The 18,720-nt window shown below is 40.9% G+C and overlaps 1 protein-coding gene across 5 annotated transcripts in view; it reads left to right on the top strand.

The window, feature by feature from the left end:
* SHANK2 (SH3 and multiple ankyrin repeat domains 2) overlaps positions 1-18,720 on the top strand; it is a 277,689-nt gene that overhangs the window by 49,099 nt on the left and 209,870 nt on the right. For all 5 annotated transcript variants that reach the window (XM_032110838.1, XM_032110840.1, XM_032110841.1 and 2 more), the window contains exon 12: positions 12,909-12,975. In XM_032110838.1, coding sequence (XP_031966729.1) covers positions 12,909-12,975 — 67 coding nt within the window. The remainder of the gene's footprint in view (positions 1-12,908; positions 12,976-18,720) is intronic.

Below are 18,720 nucleotides of genomic sequence, written 5' to 3'. Positions count from 1 at the left end.
TTTAATGATCAGCAGCTCCATATGAATAATTCAAATGAGCAATAAAGCACTATAGTGCTAATAATTAGTGTTTTTAGAACACGTTTGTTTGAATGCACGGAACAACTATTCTGAGGTGGCACTTAGTGCCACCTTTTAACAGCAGAGTTGTACCTGAGAATGGTTTGTGTCTCAGGTGTCCCTTATGATTGGCCTTTGCTGTCCCAAAGCAGCCTGGATAATCAACATGCCTGCATCCTATGGATTGCAGGAGGAGCAGCAATCTTCCAGGTCCACTGCAGGTGGAATTGCTCCTTTCAGTGTGTTGGCCCTGCCTCTATTTCCAATTGCTCACATTCCTTTTTGCCAGATTTGAATCATTTGAACTGAAATTTTCCATGCCCGGCGTCCCTGTTGTTCAGAAAAACAAAATGATTCAGCTCTTTTGGAGTCTGTCTGAGGGAAAACATGTGTTGTTTTGCTCACACTGAAAAGCTCTGCTGACCCACCCCTCCTTGTCCCCTCTCCCCCGTTGTGTTATGTTGTGGTGTTTAGTTTTATTTTCTTTTATTGCCCTGTGTGCTGATCTCCACATTAATAATCTGGCAGTGGGAACTGGTTTCCAGACTGACTCAAATACAGGGGCTCCAAAACCAGGAGTAGGAACTAAACCCATGGATTTGGAAGCTGAGCTGGCTGGGGGGGACACAGACAGATACAACTGGGCATATCCAGCACCTCACTAGAAAGGCTTCCCAAAGCCCCAGTTCAGATTTAGGTTATTGGAATTTTTAATTTCCTTCTTTTGGATGAAATTTACAGGCAAAGGACAAGAAGTTCTTCTCAGGTATTTTTTTTTTTTGTCTCTGACTTTTTTTTTGTTTGAAAGGATGTGAAAGCTAATTTTAAACCCAAAATCTCTATCGGGTACCTCAAAAAGGCATCTTCACAAATATAAAATAATGCCTTCTGTCATGATGTTAGAATATGGAACCATTGTGTTAATGGAGCATATGAATTACAGAAAGACTTTGCTTTATCCATGTATTTATTTCCATCCTAATTCCTTTCCTGTAGCACCTGTGTGAAGAATGAATCACTGAATATTGGGTATTGTTGGCAAAAAATACAGCTATGAGCTCATGATGCATTCTGCCTTTAGTCAGGCTTTAAGCTTTTTCCAGCTTTTCTCCTGATTTCAGTCAAATAATGGAACTTACTCATACTTTTTTAAAGAAAAAATCTCTACAAGTGACCATTCCAGAACAAACTATGGATTTTTCCTTTGAAAATCAAAAATGTACATGGGTCTGTATATATGTAGGCACACTCAACACAATTTCTTAAAAAGACATGATTAAAATAATAATTAAAAGGAAGGGGAATAACTAAAAGAGGGGAAATTGATATTGGGGAAGTGGTGGCAAATGAAATATTCCTGAGAATATTAAGAGATACAGGAGCAAAAAAATACATATGGATACAGAATGGAGTTAAATCAATTCCTCCTGACTCAGGGATGGTTTTCTTACTGCTGGCTGGTCCGTCCTGACCTTCATTTTAACCCTGTCATTTTTCAGAAAAGCAGCCAAATGGAGGTAATGCAGTAAAGCATAAAAGAACTAAATTATATGATTACCTTTTATTGAGAAAGGCAAAATATTGCCACGCTTGGAGAGGCTAAAAATACTTAACTGCAGGATGTGTCTTCTTTTTTTTTTTTCCACAAGCAAACTTATGGAGGAGTCTCCATGTGACCATCTGTTGTGTTGTGTTCCGTGTAAATGATCCAAGACCCCTTTTTTCCCCTATTCCCCATTCTCTCCCTGCTCAGACAGGGGTGTCCAGCTGACATGCCTCAGGTATTCCCACAGGCAGTCCAATTTCTCTGGGAAAAGTGGACTCTCTGAGGTAGTTAGGAGCTAACCTGTTTCGTTTTCCACCAGAAAAAGAGCTCAGAAGTTATAAAAGGGAACAAATTAGGCAAAGTAAATTGTAAGGGTCACCAACAGCTCTTGCCTCAAAGTAAGAAAGGCTTATGTGTGATTCAGACACAAGCAGTTGTCGTGGGTGAAGTTACAAGAGGCAGCAGGGATCTGTGTAATCCTAATTTAAGCCATGTTGTTTTGAGATGTTAACAGCATTCAGTTTGTCTGTGAGATAAAATAACCTGTGAGTGGGACTGGCGGGTACTTCAGGCCTGCAGGAATGGATTAATGATTGGAGTTACGATGGTTGGCTGCTGTGGTGGCAGCATCTCTTGCTTTTGCATTTCTAAACAGGCTACTCAGCATTATCTTCTGTCAATATCCAAGTTCTTGCTCCTTATAAAAATGTAGGATCTGTGCCTGTAGGACAGACTTAGCATCATCTTCCACTGCCATTTGGAGGGAGCATTCCTGGCATGCAGTTGGCAATCCCATCTCCATCAGAGTGTGTTATTGGCATTGACTATTGCTAGACTGCTGTTTCCAAAGGTTTTATTGTAGTTAACCCACAGAGTCTGGAATGGAGCCACCAAATGTATTAGGTAAAATAATCACGGTGCCTTATTCACCCGATGCATTTTATCCTAAGGGCTTTCCAAAAGATTTCCAGCCATTTGGTTTAGCAGTTGAAGCAACACTATATTATTAAGTGTTCGCAAAATTGAATCCCCGAAAGTTTCTGCTGTGAAATAGTGGGAAGTGTCTGTCTGCTGTGAGTAGGAAGACACTTTTTCTCAAAGTGTTTTGGGAAGAAGCTGCTAATGTGGTGGGTTTTGGCTTTTCCATGAGGTAAGGCTGCCTGGAGAGGTGAAAGCTTTCACCCTACGGCAGCACAGACCCATAAACCCTTGAGCTGAATTCTCTGCACAGCCCAGCATTTCCTGTGGTGCCCAGGAAAACAAAACCTAGCAAATAGCACACGTTCTCAGCCTTTTTCTAGGAGAGTTCAGCTGGAGAAGATCGCATTTCATGGCTTTTTGATTTAGCATATTATTGGAGGGGACGAAGAAAATTAAGTCAACTTTGTTGCTGGCTGTGTCTTATCTGATTCATCTGATGCTGCAACCTGGCTTTATCTGCTTTTAGTAAATACTCCTTTGGAACCGCTGCTCACCCATGTAGCAGTAATAAGGATTATGTAATAACTGGCTTTTGATGGCTCTTTCCAGCTTGAGCTTGATTTTCCTGAGGAATGAGTCTGTAATTGTAACTCTGTGTGTATCACACTTGGCTTTTTCTGCTTCGTTTTAATTATTAAAACACGAGTGTGTAGAAAAACGCATCTTGCTTGAGCATAACTCGCTGGGTGGCATTTCAGCAGAGAAGCAAGAAGAAGATGGAAGGTTTTTTCCTCTACTTTTAAAATAGATAGAAACATAAAATTTCCCAATAGATGCAGTGACCATGGAGGAGGCTCAATACAGCCTGTACACAGTAGGATAACTTCAAATCTGAGTTACGTCTCCTCGCAAGAAACAGGAGGAAATAAAAGAACGTCGTGAAGCAGCGAAGTTGTGCCTGGGATGGATTTGTCTGCATGTTCCTTTTTAGGCTTCCTGACATGTTTCCTTGTAACTCTGCTCCACTTGCTGGTGTATTCAGTTCAACACTTCCTGTCAAGCTGGTTCTTGCATAACAACGACTCCTTTTGTCCTAGGAGTTAAGTTTGCATTTCAAAGCCGAGGGATTGAGATGATTTAGAAGTGATTTGCTCCCATGTTGTGAGGAAAGGACTTACATTTTTTATCTTGGCGTCCACGCAGGCTTAGGTTAATCTGGAGGTATTCAGTCATGGCTAATTCATGAATAGGAGTGGTTAAATTTTAAGAACGCAGTTGTGTGTGTTCGTGAAAGGACAGTGGAGAATAAAACAGGTTCTGCCTTTTAAATCTTAGTAAGGAAGACTGGAAAATGAACAGAGGTGTCTGCGGGCATTTTAGGTTTTGTCCAGTCCTGCTAAGACAGCGCTGCAGGACCTAAAAGAGACGGAAAAGAGGTTATTCAGAATGATTGCCTTCCCCTAATTCTGACTGGAATTCGCGCAGCCCTGGCACAGCTTCATGGCTACTGAGTGTATTCCAGAAGACCCATGGGGGCTGTAAAATCTCTTGCAAGCAAACCCAGCATTTTAGCAAGGAAAATGTGCCAGCACTGTTATGCTTGCAGTGTACTTTTTTTGATAAAGTCCAGCTGTATTTGGCTGCACGTTGTTGTGTGTTTGCTTGTTTTTAAAATATTAATTGCTGAAAAGTATTTAGGGTAAAATCCCAGTTCCTTTGAAGTGGATGAAATCCTGTGGATTTCACTGGGGTGGAAGTGTGTTCCTCACACTTGAGACAGTTCCAAAGCCATACTATCAGCTCTTCCTATATAATGTATTCTGCTGAATATGATTACTTTTAATTAACATTTCCTGTTCCTGTTTAATTAATATTTTTAGTACAGCACTATTCTTTCAAGCTGTACAGAATTGCACGCTGCATTGCCACGAACAACCTGGGTTATGCAGAGTCTTTGCTGCTAAGCGTTAATTTGCTGCAGCTGAAAAGAAGATGCTGTATTTTCTGAGGGCAACTTGGTAAGAGTTTTGGGAGGCAACAGCAGTGCTTGGGAGGCTGTGGTTGTAAATTCTCTTCCAGAATGTGGGATATTGTCGCATTTCCTACATCAGAAGTCCCTTTGTCTTCGCCCAGCTGGCACATTGACCTTGTCCCACCTGTCTGTGGGACGCTTCCCATGAGCCTGAGGCTTCCAAGGGTGTGAAAAACCCTTGGATCTCGGAGCTTGAAAACCTAGTCTTTGATTACTATTAAAAATAGCCTGAGTAGCAGTGTGAGGTGGTCCTCACCAGGGAAGCCTGGGATTGCTCGGAGGGTTACGTAAGCGGAGCTGCCGATTGGAAAAGCGGGAATACTTTGCCCTCAATACTGAGGCGAAGCGCTCGTGGCGAGCCTTTGTTTAAACAGTGCTGAAACGATCCAGGGAATGCTGAGGAGCCTCAAAGAAATATTGGCCCTCTCCCCATAATTTATATTTTCAGATGCTAAAACTAGTTGTTGAGCAAATGTAAGGTGCCTATTTTAGGATGCTGCATGTCAATATCTGACTACAGATGGCTCCGTGAATCATAGTTGGAAGAAGGGAAATGTTAGACACTAAGATATTGTTGCTAAGAGATTTTAGTACACAGTATGCTAACATGTGCTGGCAAATTTGGGAACAGTAGCAGCAGCATGCTCTTGGAAAAAAAAAATCAGTGGTGAAGAAACTGTCTTCAAAGGACTATTTAAAGGATAGTAGCATTATTGTGCTTTGTTGTATCGAGACCTGACGAAGATGAAATTGGCTTTCAAGCAGATAATAGACAGAAAACATCCAAAAGGTAAAGCTAATCCTGCTCTCCAATGAAATAGAAAGTGGATATTGGAAACAAAAAGAAAAAATTTACTCTGGGGTTTAAATGAATCAAGTGCCAAGATGAAAGGTGGTGGTTGCTGATATTTTGCCATCTACTGGACATCAGATATATTAATATACACAGTTAGTTCCTTTCAAAATGCATAATATTGAGCTTGTATTACATTATATAATTAAAAATGTTAAGAGTTCTCTCTGGGAAAGAAGCATGCAGGAAAATGCTGAGTATGATTTTTTTACTTGTATGTCTTCATAACATTCCTATAAAGTAATTTAGGAAAATTGTCAGCATTTTATTGTCCTGGTAGAGAACTTGGGTTATTTCTGCAATTAATATAAACCTTTGCTGGCTATTATTTAAAGACAATAAATTCAATTTTACTGCTTTTCTTTATTCTATCTTACCTTATTTCAGTGAGTTTTGCCAAAACTTGAAAATGATATACCTGAAAGAAAACTCCAAATGGATAAAATTAGCTTTATTTTATAAAATAAAACCTGCCAGTTCTGATATATTTTCAACAAAAACATGATTGCTTTTTTAAATGTACAAAATATTGCACAACTATAAACTTCTTAAAGTAGTGATTTGCTTCTGACATATTTCTAATTAGATGTATTACGTCTCAACTTCAGCACTGATTATTTTTTAACGAACTTTTGGAGTGTAAATGTGTGTCTCCACAATGCCAGCATATGTATCTCCTTGAGGTCATGTTTTATGTCATCCATATTCTATGTATTCAGCAGCGCTGGTAGATAAAGACAGGGAATTAGTGATATTAATAGAATATTAATCAAGCATTTGGTTTTATTTTTTAATGAGGTGAACTAAGAAGCTTCCGCTACGTTTATTTTGCAGTGTCGTAGCCTCAAAGTCAAAAATCAACTGCAATCTGTGCAACTACAAAACCTGGGATGAAACTTTGCCCTTTGATTTTTGTAAAGTGAAACAGGGAATTCATGATTGTCCAGCAGTTCTGTGCTAGATTATATGGCTGTGGTAATTGTGCAGGATTTTCCAGCTGGTTCAGAGAAAGACCCATTTGGAATTCTGTTGGAAAACACCTGAGGTCTGTGTTGTGCTTTGAGCTCAGAGCAATGTTTGCCACATCGTCTGGTTTTGCTCAGGCATTACAGGAGAATGCATTTCCTAAGGAAGCCAAGTTCCAGGTATGTTCTGGTGCTCTTTGCATCAACAGAGTCCCTGCAAGTGCGAGCTCACTGGAATTGCGTAAGGAACCAACAGCGGGTGATCGATACATTTCCATCCCACACCTATGGAAAAGAAATTCGGAACACAGACTGCTTCCTGCTTTTCCAAACTGAACTCCATCTGTCCCACCGAGGAGAGTTATAAAATCCACACGCTACATGAGAGCAGCTAATGCAGATCCATTTAGGATGGGATTTGTTTGAGTCTGCTGAGCGTGCTGGGTGATTTTGTGTCACCATTTATCAGGGATGGAGCCTCCTGCTGCCGTGTCCTACACGGGCACACATGGGAACAGGGTCTTGGCACTTAACAGCCTAAATTTAACTTCCTGATGTCCTTGTGGATGACTGCTGTGGGCTTGATGGTGTGCTGGGACTAAATCTGAAGTGGCTTTAGATGCCAAGTACCTCTTTGTTTTATAGGGAGAGCCGTTCTTTCCAGAGGACACAGTAGAAAATAAATACGTCGAAGTTTAGCTGTGTTTTATTTTCATTGCCCCACAGTAAACACCATTAGATTTTTGTATCAAATTAAAGAGGTGTCAATCTCCAAAAGCTGTGGTTACTGGAATGTGGTTGCATATTTTTAATACTAAACAAACACATCCTAATTATGATACGTGGAAGAGCGTTTCTGGAAATCTTTTAATTAAGGAAGTGATCCCAACCCTTCCTTCTAAATTCCCTTGTGTTAATTTCTCATGTGCCTCAGCTGATAGTGAATCCTGTTGTGTGATGGCTGTGACTGCTTGAGTGGGGTTTTTTCATTGTTAAAATAATATAGTCCTCGGTGGAATGAGAAATAATTAATGATTTTGTGAGTCAGTGGTTTAAGTGGAAGGCAGTTTCTGGAGTCCGATGGTTACAGTCTCATCCACAGGGTTGTGTGACCTCTTTCTTGTAGTTCCCACTGAAGATGGGAACCTCTACGGAAGATTTACCTCGGAGTGTCCTGTCTGTCCACCTGCATTTGCACTGACGTAATTCACACTTTGTGCTGGGCTGGCGTTACCTCCTTTAATGTAGAGCACCACACCTGAATTTACTGCCAGTCCAAGCTTTCTGGAAAAGCCATCGTTCAGCGAGCACTGCTGGCTGGCAGAGACAAGGGAAAGGTGAAACGTCAGCCCTGAAGGAAAGAATAATGAAATGCACTTTCCTCAGGAAAGGGAAATTGTCTGGAAGAGAAGGGCAGGGGGAGAAAAAGCGGGTGGGGAGTGGTGACGTTTTATGTGCTCACTATGAATGGCAGCTACAGCCCTGCAGCTCCTCTGCTCCCTCCAAAGGCTCTGCATCTCAAAGCTGTGGGTCTCTCAAATGTAAGCATGTGCAGCAGAAATGCAGAAGCCTGGACTGAGTGGAACATAAATGGACTGAGGGGCTCTCTTCAGTCCCACACAGAAAGTTTGTCAAAGTTCATTGCCTTGATTTAAGAGGGGACAGCTTCGGTTTCTGTCTTTTTTCTGTCATTTCTCCTTGGGTGGAGCAGTTTGTTTCCAAGAGTGGTAATGTAATTTAGTCTGGGTGTTTGCCTTTCAGGGACTAGCCCATAAAGCTCTAAAATTGTATTTGTTAACAGGCGACAAAATCCTTCTCTAATTTAATAGAATCTCTACCTGTGATACATTTCAAAAGCAGGGAAAAATCAATTGTGAAAGGTTAGTGCCAGGTAAAGTGTATATACAAATTCCAGTTTCCTGAAAGGAAAAAAACACTGCATTAATCTCCATCAAAAAAAATGTAAATACTTGAAGGTAAGTAAATTGATACCTTTAGAACTGCATTTATGGGGCTAAACAGAGAGGTAGGGGTGAGTCAGTGCTACTTCTGTCTGATGCAGAGTCTGAAAACATTGTGAAAGTCTGTCACACCAAAACCTGTAACAGGACATCTGGCCAGTTTCACTGTTTACACAAAGTACTTTTATTTGCCATTATTTAAACTAAGTATCTTAGGGGAACAAGATTCAGGAAAAGCAGAACTAACCTGATGCCTCAAATATTTAATTTCTGAATTGACTCCTGAAAGGCAACTTAACCAGTGCCTTTATCCAGAGGGATCGTTTCTGACTGCGAATATCAGAAAGCCAGGGGTGAGAATGATCTGTCAGGAGAAAGAGACCCACTTGTGAAGGTGCCAGTGTTGAGTAGGAGTGCTGGGATGCTCTCACCTCCTGCCTGTTCCTCCCAGTCCCTGCCTGCAGCTGCTTCATTCATTCAGGTTTCCACTCGGCTGAGCTGTCCCTTGGTTACCACCCGTAGCAACTCACCAAGTGTCGACTAAACTCCTTCCTTTCTTCCCTTGGCTTGGCAGCAGAGCATCTGGCATTGCCTGCCATGGCAAACAGAGAGGCCCTGGAACCAGTGGCATCGTTTGAAAGAAACATCTGCCTGTGAGACAGCGAGTGAGACACTGGGGTGACTGTGACAGCTCTGCTTCTCCCGAGGCAGAGGAAATACCTGTGTAAACACAAACTTGCTGGTCACGCTCCCTGTTGCACGCCCTGAGTGACAGCCAGCTTCTGGCTCTGCTCCAGTGAGTTGTTCACCCCGTGGCTTTGTGCTTCGGGGTGTCCTGGCTGTGACCTGTTTCGGGCACTCCATTAAGTTTTGTCACGCTGGAGACAGCTCGTCGTGGGAATAGGAGGTGGTACTGCTGTCCAGCTGCATGGTGTTATCCTCTCATTTTATATGAGTTGCCTCCTACCAAGATCCATCTTCCTGCTTAGCTTTACTCTTTGCTCACTTCTCTGTGGCAGACTTACCCAGGCCAGACATGTGTGTTGTCAAAGGTAATTTGGTAATAATTAGGTGCCCACGTTAACAGCCTTTGTGGGGTCAATTAAGCTTGGGAGGGAGCTGATAAGTGATTCACTTTGGTTACTGTCATTCATATAAAATTGCCTCTAGTGCTGATTAAAAAAACCCCAACAAGATAATTTCTACTCTGTGTACAGTATAATGTGGCAGGGCTCCCAACCAAATGTCTGCAGCAGACAAAGATCCTGGTTTGGGTTTAAAAGCACTGAATTACTGAGTCAGGCTTTTCTGCTGGGCTTTGATTGACACTGTGCTGGGACCCTGCAGGTGAACTCTTTCTGATTCAAAGCAAAGACACCCTGTAAAAACAGGGCAAAACACAAAGCAGGTTTCAGTGGAAATTGTGTGTGAGCGATGTTTTTATTTCGTACAAGATGCAGAACCAGGTTTTATCAGGTTTGCAGAATAATGTGGCTGAGGACACGCAGACTTTTGATGTAAGATAAATGTCAAAAGGACGACATGAAAGGACGTTTGCTGCAGGAATGAAAGAACTTGAATTATGGCAAGACTGCTGCATATGCAGCTTTAGAAAAGCTGCAATTTTTGAAGCTTCAGCATAACAGAGGCAGTAGATAGCCTCTAGTTGTAAAGTGCTACCTCCAGCCTTTCATGGCAATATTTCATGTCTGTAAACATGCACGTGATGCGGTTTGATGACTGGAATCCAGTTCCTACTGGAATTGGAAGCAAACTTTCACTGTAGTTTTGCTGGCTGTGCTACTTTTTCACTGCCAAGAGGAGATGTCTTGTGATCAAAAGAAACCTCAAACAAAGCCTTCTTTCCTGCCATAACCTCTTAATTTTAAATCTAGCACTTGTCTATGGAACATCCTGAAAAGCAAACTACGGCTATTTAAAACCATGTAAATTATGAAGCATTGAGAGAATCAAACTCTAGTATTTTCTGCCAAGGCACTACATTACTATTTTTTTCTAAAGTACAAAGAAATTTAGTACAAATATAGAATTTCAGTTAGTCTCTGATTTAGGTACTTGATCAAGGAGAGACTTTACATCACCTCCATTTGGTTCAAGCTCTGGATCTCGTGAAAACCATTCACTTGTCCTAATGCATTCACATTTATATTTTCATGTGAACTTGCTATAACTTTTGTTTAAGATACATTTGGATGGAAAAGGGGCTGAGGTTGCTGTGCTTTGTGGTTTGCAACTGTACAAATTGAATGAGTATAATTTTGTGTCTTTCCCATTTTGCTCTGACTTCACTTTCTCCCACACATTTTACCCATCAAATTCAAGTGAAGTGCATTGATGCTATGCCAAGAAATATTTGTACTTTTTAACTTTTCCTTGCTTTCTTTAGATCTTAGCATATACTTCATTTTGCTGTAAGGATTTTACATGCTGTTTTTAGCGCATCGAAGTGAATTAAATGGAGAAAAATGGTTCCTTGAGCTTGCAGAATCTACTGCTTGCTTCAGAAGCAAATACAGGAACAATTCCCTGTCAAGCTGCCTCTTAGTTATCTGGAAATATCTTTTTTTTTTTCCCCCAAGTAATAAAGTGTGTTTATCACTCGAAGAGCATGTTTATAGTTGAGGTTTAAAATCTGCTCGGTATCAAAAATTCTTTCATTTGAGTACCATGGCTGCTGTCTAGCAAGCTGCCTGTCACTGCTGAATCCCCCCCCCCCGCCCCCCCCCGTTGGAATTTTACTGCTGATTAGGGGTAATATCAGAGAGAAGTATTATCACTTGCTTACAACGTAGAGAAAACCTCAGAGCTGCACACAAATGTTGCTGTTATGAACCTGGAGCCAGCCAGGCTGCAGAATTGGAAGTTAAGGAGAGAGGATTTGTGCAGCTCTGCTGTTACTTTCCTAGTGCTGTTTGCCAGGGAGAGCCATAAGTTGTGCTTCAGGGCTGCACAGAGGAGGCTGGGGACCAGACTCTAGGTGTTATCCATGCTGAGAAGCTGTTTCTCTCTGGAGGGCTTCCTGGAATAAATGTTGGCTTACTAGTGGTTAGAAGAGTAATTTTCTGGTGGGTGGTCTCAGATGGTGATGAGGTGTCAGTGCCCCACCCTGCCTGTGTCCAACCTCCCTGATCACAGAATCTCAGAATGGTGTGGGTTGGGACGGACCTTCAAATCACCCAGTGCCACCCCCTGCCATGGGCAGGGGCACCTTCCACTATCCCAGGTACTCCAAGCCCTGTCCAACCTGGCCTTGGGCCCTGCCGGGGGGCAGCCACAAGCTTGTGTGTAAAGTCTTCAGTGTCAGGGATTTCTGTATTAGTTTGCTTTGGTTATTGATAAATGAAATTGTCCATTCAATTTTTTGTGCTGAGTGCAGAAGTAACATCTTATGCTTGTTACATTCAAAGATATTACTGACATTAACTGTACTTCATACACTCTCCAAGACCATTTCAGCATTTAAGTCTTCCTTTACATCATTCTTCGTATGTGGAGAGGCACAGACCAGCAAATAATTTTTCTTGGTCATCAGCTCAGAAACTTCCTTGAGTTTTCAATTATTTCTCATGTCTGGCAGTAGTCCCATATCCAAGAGAGTCCTAAAGGAAGATTTTAAAATTTTGGGTTTTTGTAACCTGCACCCTGTAGATGCAGAAGTTTCTATGAGAAAGGTGAGCCCAGCTTATGCCTCGTACATACATCAGGAAACCACAGTGCCGTTAGAGAACAGGATCTGTCAGAGGTGCAAAATGGGGCCAGAAAGGACAATTCCTTGATATTCAGGGCAAAAAGAGGAGAAGAAGAAAAAGGGAGGTGTCAGAAATACTATCATAACTGAATTGCTTCCCTCACAGCTGGCAGAGATGTTTTTCTTTTTAAGTCCATTTAGGTGAGAATGCAGATGTGTTGAACACATTTGTGTTCAACAACCAAGAAACACATGAAAAAGAAAATTTGTATTTTAGGACTCAATTTATCTAGACATTTTAAACTCTCTGTATGTGCATAATCTTTACCAGTCTCTCTCTTTCCGTCTGTTTTTTGGTGCCTTAGTGGTACCTGAATGCTGGTAGTTCTTGGTCCTGGTTCTCTCATGTACTTTGCATTTCAGCTCCTGTTTTTATTGCTCAGGTAAGCAGTGAGGCAGGAGCAATTAAAGGGAGATAATATCTTCAGTGTGTCTCTCCTGCAGCTTTCCCCACACACCCGTAGAGCTCCCAGAGCTTTGGGGATGCTGTGCTTAATGTTCACTGCTGCCTTGGGCTGCCACCACATGAAAAGCTGCAGCTCTTCCAGCAGCCTCCTGAGATTCCCACCATCACAGCATTCCTGGGAAATGGGCAGCTGGGGGACTGGCAGAGCTCTTAAAACAGATTGAGAGATCATTTCGTGCTGGTGTTTCAGATATGTACTGCAGAATGAAAGTAACAGAGTTACTCCACTTTGTGAAATGAAAATATGTTGGCCTGATGTTTGTCAGTAATGTAACGTCTTCCTCCTTGGCAAGTGATGGCAACATATTAATTGTACTTATTTTACAATCCTTTAGGTGGCTATAATAGCGGGAAATTTTGAGCTTGCTGAATATATCAAGAATCACAGGGACGCTGATATTGGTAAGCAAAATATTTACAGACTCTGAAAATAAGTTTTGCTTGTTTGTGCCAAGATGTTGCAAAGATGTTAAAACTGATTTTGTGTGAGATACAGCTACAGGGCTGGTGACATTTCAGGGAGGTTTGAAAAGTAACTCCTCTGAAAAAATGAAGATGGGGAAAAAGCTGAACTGTTTTCAAAAATACACTCTGAAAAGGAAAGTGTGATAAGTGGTAGGTGCTTTCTAAGTATAAATCAGTCAGTTTGTAATAGACTAAATACACATCCACTGACCTGGAATAGCCACTTTGGCTCTTGCAGGCTGTTTTGGCCTCGCCTAAAGCATCTCTGAAAGAAATAATTGATCAGAAGATGAAAACGGAGAAAGATGATTCTCTATAATTCAGTGAATATATGGCAGAAGCCAACTCCCCATACTCATGAAAGCATTCCCTCTCACTGAGTTTGGTGGGATTAAGGGTAGTGACAGGCCTTAAGGGTCCCTGGAAAAAAAACCTGAAGGCATTTTCAAGATCTTTTTACGTAGAGAGATTTGCTATTAAAATAAAAGCCAGTTTGATACAAGTGATGCCTAATACATTTTAATAAAAATGAGTTAAAATGCTTTAATTCAGGTTAATTAAAGTCCTGCTGAAACATCCTGAAGCTGAAGAGCAAGAGGCATTCCTTTTGCAGCAGGAGGCTTTGCGTAGTCAATTTAACTCAGTGAGGCAACTCTCTGACTTGATAGCATTTCATTTCTATGGGAAATTAGGCCAGCTCACATGAAATATAAAACTAAGGATGTGGATTAAGGACTGCTTTCCCTTTCCCTTCCTGGTTGCATATGATCTGCAGGGATATGGTTGAAAGCTCTGTGGTAATGTGAGTTCTTGTAGCACTTTCAGCTCTTGAAGTGTGCACTGAGAAAACTGAGGACAAAATGCACCAAAGTCATAACTTCTGCATAAAAGTTCGGAGGGAGTTTGGAAGGGGCTTTTCCTGGGATAATGGGATAGTTCCTTTCCATGTAAGAATTCTTCACCCTTCTCTATTTATTAATAATCTGTAAAACATGAACTAAAAATGAACCCATTATTCTTATTAGGTTGGGCATCCTATTGTTGTTTATATTTATTTATAGGTAATGCTTTTTTTTTGCTGACTTGTAGGATTTGGTGATTTCTAGAAAAATGCTTAGAAAATACTTTCTATGGGAAGATTCTCCAAATTTTTCTGACACCTTCACTTTTGCCACTGAAAAATAGAAATATTGGTACTCCCATGATTCACTTGCAATTTTTGCAAGATGGTGGTGGATTGAGCATGACTGTTTAAATTAGTAGATTTGTCTTAAAGAGTAAACATTACATTATGTTATTTCCTCCCACCTAATTTAATTTAGCTGGACATTTGTCCTTTAGGTTTTATTACTTATGAAAAATGAAGTTGTTGAAATGTCCATTTTTGGAGCATCTCCTGGTGGGGCAAAAAAAAAAAAAAGATGAATCAAAGAACCAAATCCTGAGCAGAAAACCTGAGAGCTGCTGTGATGATGAACGTGCAGAGTGATGTCAGCATTTCAGCTTCAGCAAGCTGGCTTTTGCTTATCGTGCTTGTCTGGTTATCCACTGTGTTCCTATAGTTTTGGATGTATTCCAACATCTATCATTTGAGTAATGTACCTCCTTAGAGGCAGCAGAGGGGGAAGGAATAGTGAAGAGTTTGGGAAGCATCTTCAGGAAGATGAGGACAAATCATACTATCAAGTCTCTTGAGAAACATTTCATCACTCATCTCTCAGTGTATTTTTGGTTAGATTCTGAATTTTGGTACTGAACGAGTTCATTAAACCTTGGTATTATTGTAAGTTCAGTTGATAATCCCAATCTCTTTGCATTTTGTAATTATTTTAGACTCTCCTTTAGCAGTAGAAAATTCTGATTTACAGCAGAGCCACTAAATCTTTGTCCTACAGACCAAGTCCCACTGAGACTTTTCTTCCTTCTTGTTTTAATTTAATTGTAAAGTGCTCACATCAGACAGATGTTAAAATTAGGCATATATGAAATAAGCTTCTTTGCAATAATCATAAGACTTCCAGCTGTTCTGGAAAAAGGAGAAAATATATAACAATATTTATTTTAGAGCCAAAAAAGGTGAGAAAAATGGCCCATGGAGTAGTGTGATCAAACCTATAAAGAAAAAGCCTTGCAAGGGATTCCTGTGGTTTTAGTCCGGTAAAACCCACCTGGCTGTTACTAGCAGGAAAGTTCTTACTCCAGACTGGGATGATGCAGTTCTGTAAGACTGAATCAAACAGAAAAGATAAAGGATTCCAAGCACAGGAAAAAAGGATACCCATAAAGGATTAAAAGCAAGATCCAGATTTCATTGTATTTATCTCTTTTATGAGGGAATCCCTTTTGTCTTCTTGGCAGATGGTTGAAAGGTGAATGAAAATTGCCATATCATTTAAAAAGTAATCCTATTTGAAACAAATTGCAGGAGTATTTTTCATAAAGCAATAAACCCTATTACCATAAGGTACTTAGAAACTTGTTTTACAAGCAGTATGAAATGCTTAGTGTGGCTTCCCAGATTATTTCAATTCATCATGCCCCCAAATTAGGTTTTTTGAGGAATAATAGCAGCACCAGAGTAGCTTATTTTAATTATTGCTTATTTTGGAACTCTTTGGGACCCAGAGGTGTATCCCAGCTCAGTGACTATTATTGCATCTTCTTTTCTGCTTTGAGGAAGACCTTGCAGATACCCCTGATGTACAGCAGTCGCACACCATTAAAAATAATTAATAATAATAATAATAATAATAATGATGTCCCTTGAAAACTTTTTTTAACTAGCCATAGCACATTTATAATTTGTTTAACTTTATGTGTTTATTTATTACAAACTAAGAGAAAGTAATGGATTAAAAGATGTGATGAATAGAAAAGTTAATCCCTGATTGTTTTCATCCAGCCTGCAGCTGTCTGTGAGTAAATGAGCACAGCAGATTTAGGAAGCATTTGCTGTACAGAATTTACTATGGCTCCTGTAGGATGGAGGTACAAAACCCAATCATATATGTTAGAATTTTGAAGCTTTCATTAGATACAGATATGCAGATATTAAGTATGTTGCAAGCTGATAATCCTTTGGCTTGGATAACCTATTTTTAAATCTCTCTTTTGCCTTGGTTCTTTGTGATGGGATGAATTTTCAGATGGACTAAATGACATGGGTTGTTCCTCTTCAAGTGAACAAGGTTTGTTTTCTATCGTGCATCTTGTCCTTCAGCAGCTCTGGAGCTAGGAGGGATAGGATTCCTTTGTCTGGTTTTTCGTTTGCTTTAGGAAAATGAAGCACGTTGAGCTGGTGTGCGAGTTTTTGGTAGTTGATTAGCAGACTAACTAATACTTGGATACTGTTGCTAGGCTTCAAGTCAGAGTTCCTGTATTCCTCTATAATTATGCAGAGAGATGTGTGTGTGTGTGTGATGGTTTGTCTGTGCTTTCACATGGGTGTTTTTATTTTGATAGTTTTGAAAATCTGCTAATACAGTCTGTAGACATATTCCACACAGAGAAATTGCTTTGAAATTAAACATTTTTTCAGGTATGAGTAAAAATGTGGGGTTTTCGAACTGGCATTGTGACTGTAAACATAAGGAACGTGTATTTTATTGTAGAATGAGCAGAACAGGTATTTCAGAACACGAGGATATTAGCTGGTTTGTGGTAGAATTGCTTTCCTAACTCATTTTCTGTAATTAGATGAGAGTGATTGAGGTCAGCAATCTTGGTTTTTCAGCTGCAAGTGTTGCTATGAAATGCTGGCCAGCCCAAGGAATATTCTGTTTGTTTACTTATTTATTTGGGTTTGGGGAACGGTTCAGTAATTTTGATTTTCATCAATCAAATGCCTGCAGAATACTCCTCAAGCTGGGGGAGATCAGATTGAGACAGATAACAGCAGAAAGAGGAAAAGGCAGCAAAGCAAAAGGAAAATCTACAAAACTGTCAGTGGTGTGCAGTGACTTGTTCTATTTTTATCACTTGTTATTTAATAGAAGTAAAAGGGACAGAAACATCTATTGTAGCGCTGTGGAGTTGTCATTTGGGAGAAACATTAACCTGTTTCTAATATGAGCGAGCATTTAATGTGGGAAAAGGATGATATCAGTGTATTCCGGATGGCAAAACCACCGAGATCCAAATTTCCCACGTTTTAAATGCATATTGTGTGGTAGGATGTCATAATCCTGTGTTCCTTCTGCAGTTTCTTTCAAATACCTCTGCTAAATAAAAAAATGTTTCCCGTGTCCATAGAAAAAGACCCCTTTGCATTAATGATGTTTAGACTGGGTTACAAGCAAACAAATACTGGTTGGTATGAAATAAATCTGCTGCTCTTATTTCTCTGTTTTCCTCTGAAGGGTTGCAAGAAATAGAATTTCCTGTGCTCAGTCTTGCGACGTGGCAGCAAACAAATTGGAAAACTGGGAATTGTGTGTTAATGTAATTACACACTGAAATGTAGGGCAGAGCTTGAAAAACTTACAGTGGTTTTCCTTCTCCCTTTGATCACAAGTTAGTTATTTCTGTGTGTGTGTTGGTACAAAATCGTGCAGTAACTCGCTTTATTTCAAAGTTTAAACTTTGTTTCCAGCAGCTGGTTGCTCTTGGCCTTTGAACTTGGGTGTATTCTCTGCACATAACAGGGACTGCAGGCTAAGGCATGCAAATTCTGTGGAGTGTGGCCATTTCTGGGGCTCACTTGAAATTCTGAGCAGGAAGGCGAGGAGAGAGCTGGTGCCATGTGTAACTGCTGATGTAAGTACAGCTGATTGCAGAATGCTCTGGCCTGGTTTTGTAAACCAGCCTGCAGCGTGTCCTTGCCACCTGCCAGGTAGGCAACGACTGCCACAGCTACTCCTCCTAGAGTTTATTTTACAGACTGAACCAGAAGAGCCTGGCACTTGAGCCAAAAATAACCCACTGGAGGAATCCCAGGCTGCTTCCTGTGCCCTTGAGCTAGTTTTGGTCTCAGGCAGAGCTCTGGGCTGAGCAGTGGCTGCAGGTCACGCTGGCACATCCCCTGGAGATGCCTGGGAGGGTGGCAGAGGAAAGGGAAATTGCTCCGTGTTCGAGCCTTGCCCCACTCTTTACTCCCAGATCCAAATGGCTGGAAGCCTTTGCAGGGCCTGTAGCTCCTGCCTCCCCCAGATCTGCCTTCCAGCCAGCTGCCAGTCCACTGGCTCCTCATCAGCAGAAATGGCTCTCACCTTCTCTGCACCTTCAGGGAAGGGACCATTGTATCCAGCAGCTGGAACTGTGCTGTTTTTGGCAACATTCCTATCATCAGAGCTGTTTCATCAGAGTCGGGTCAGAAACCTTTCCCAAGCCCTTCAAGGGTTTGGCTGCTCTAAGACATGATCCTTTCAGCAGTAGTGGCTTTTTTGCCTTTGGTGGTGTTTTTTAATAGCTTTCGCTGTCTTAACCCCGCTGAGGGACTATACTGGGGAGTAAAATCAGAGGCCATGTACAGAACTAGTGCAAGTCATGGAATTAAAAAGAGAAATAAAGCCATAAAACAGAAGTAGAAAAAGTGATTTGAGGATGCCAGGGACAGTGGCTCTGACGGACAAAAATGGAATGTACTTTTGTATATCAAACAGATTATCAAATGAATAAGGTTCATTTCTTGCTTTACAAAAAATAATTTAGTGGGTTGTAGTGTCCTCAGAATTCTGGTGGAAT

Source organism: Corvus moneduloides, chromosome 6, assembly GCF_009650955.1.
Source record: "Corvus moneduloides isolate bCorMon1 chromosome 6, bCorMon1.pri, whole genome shotgun sequence".
NCBI classification, from domain to species: Eukaryota; Metazoa; Chordata; class Aves; order Passeriformes; family Corvidae; genus Corvus; species Corvus moneduloides.
Note: the sequence above shows the minus strand (reverse complement) of the source record. Positions and strands in the feature narration are given on the sequence as shown.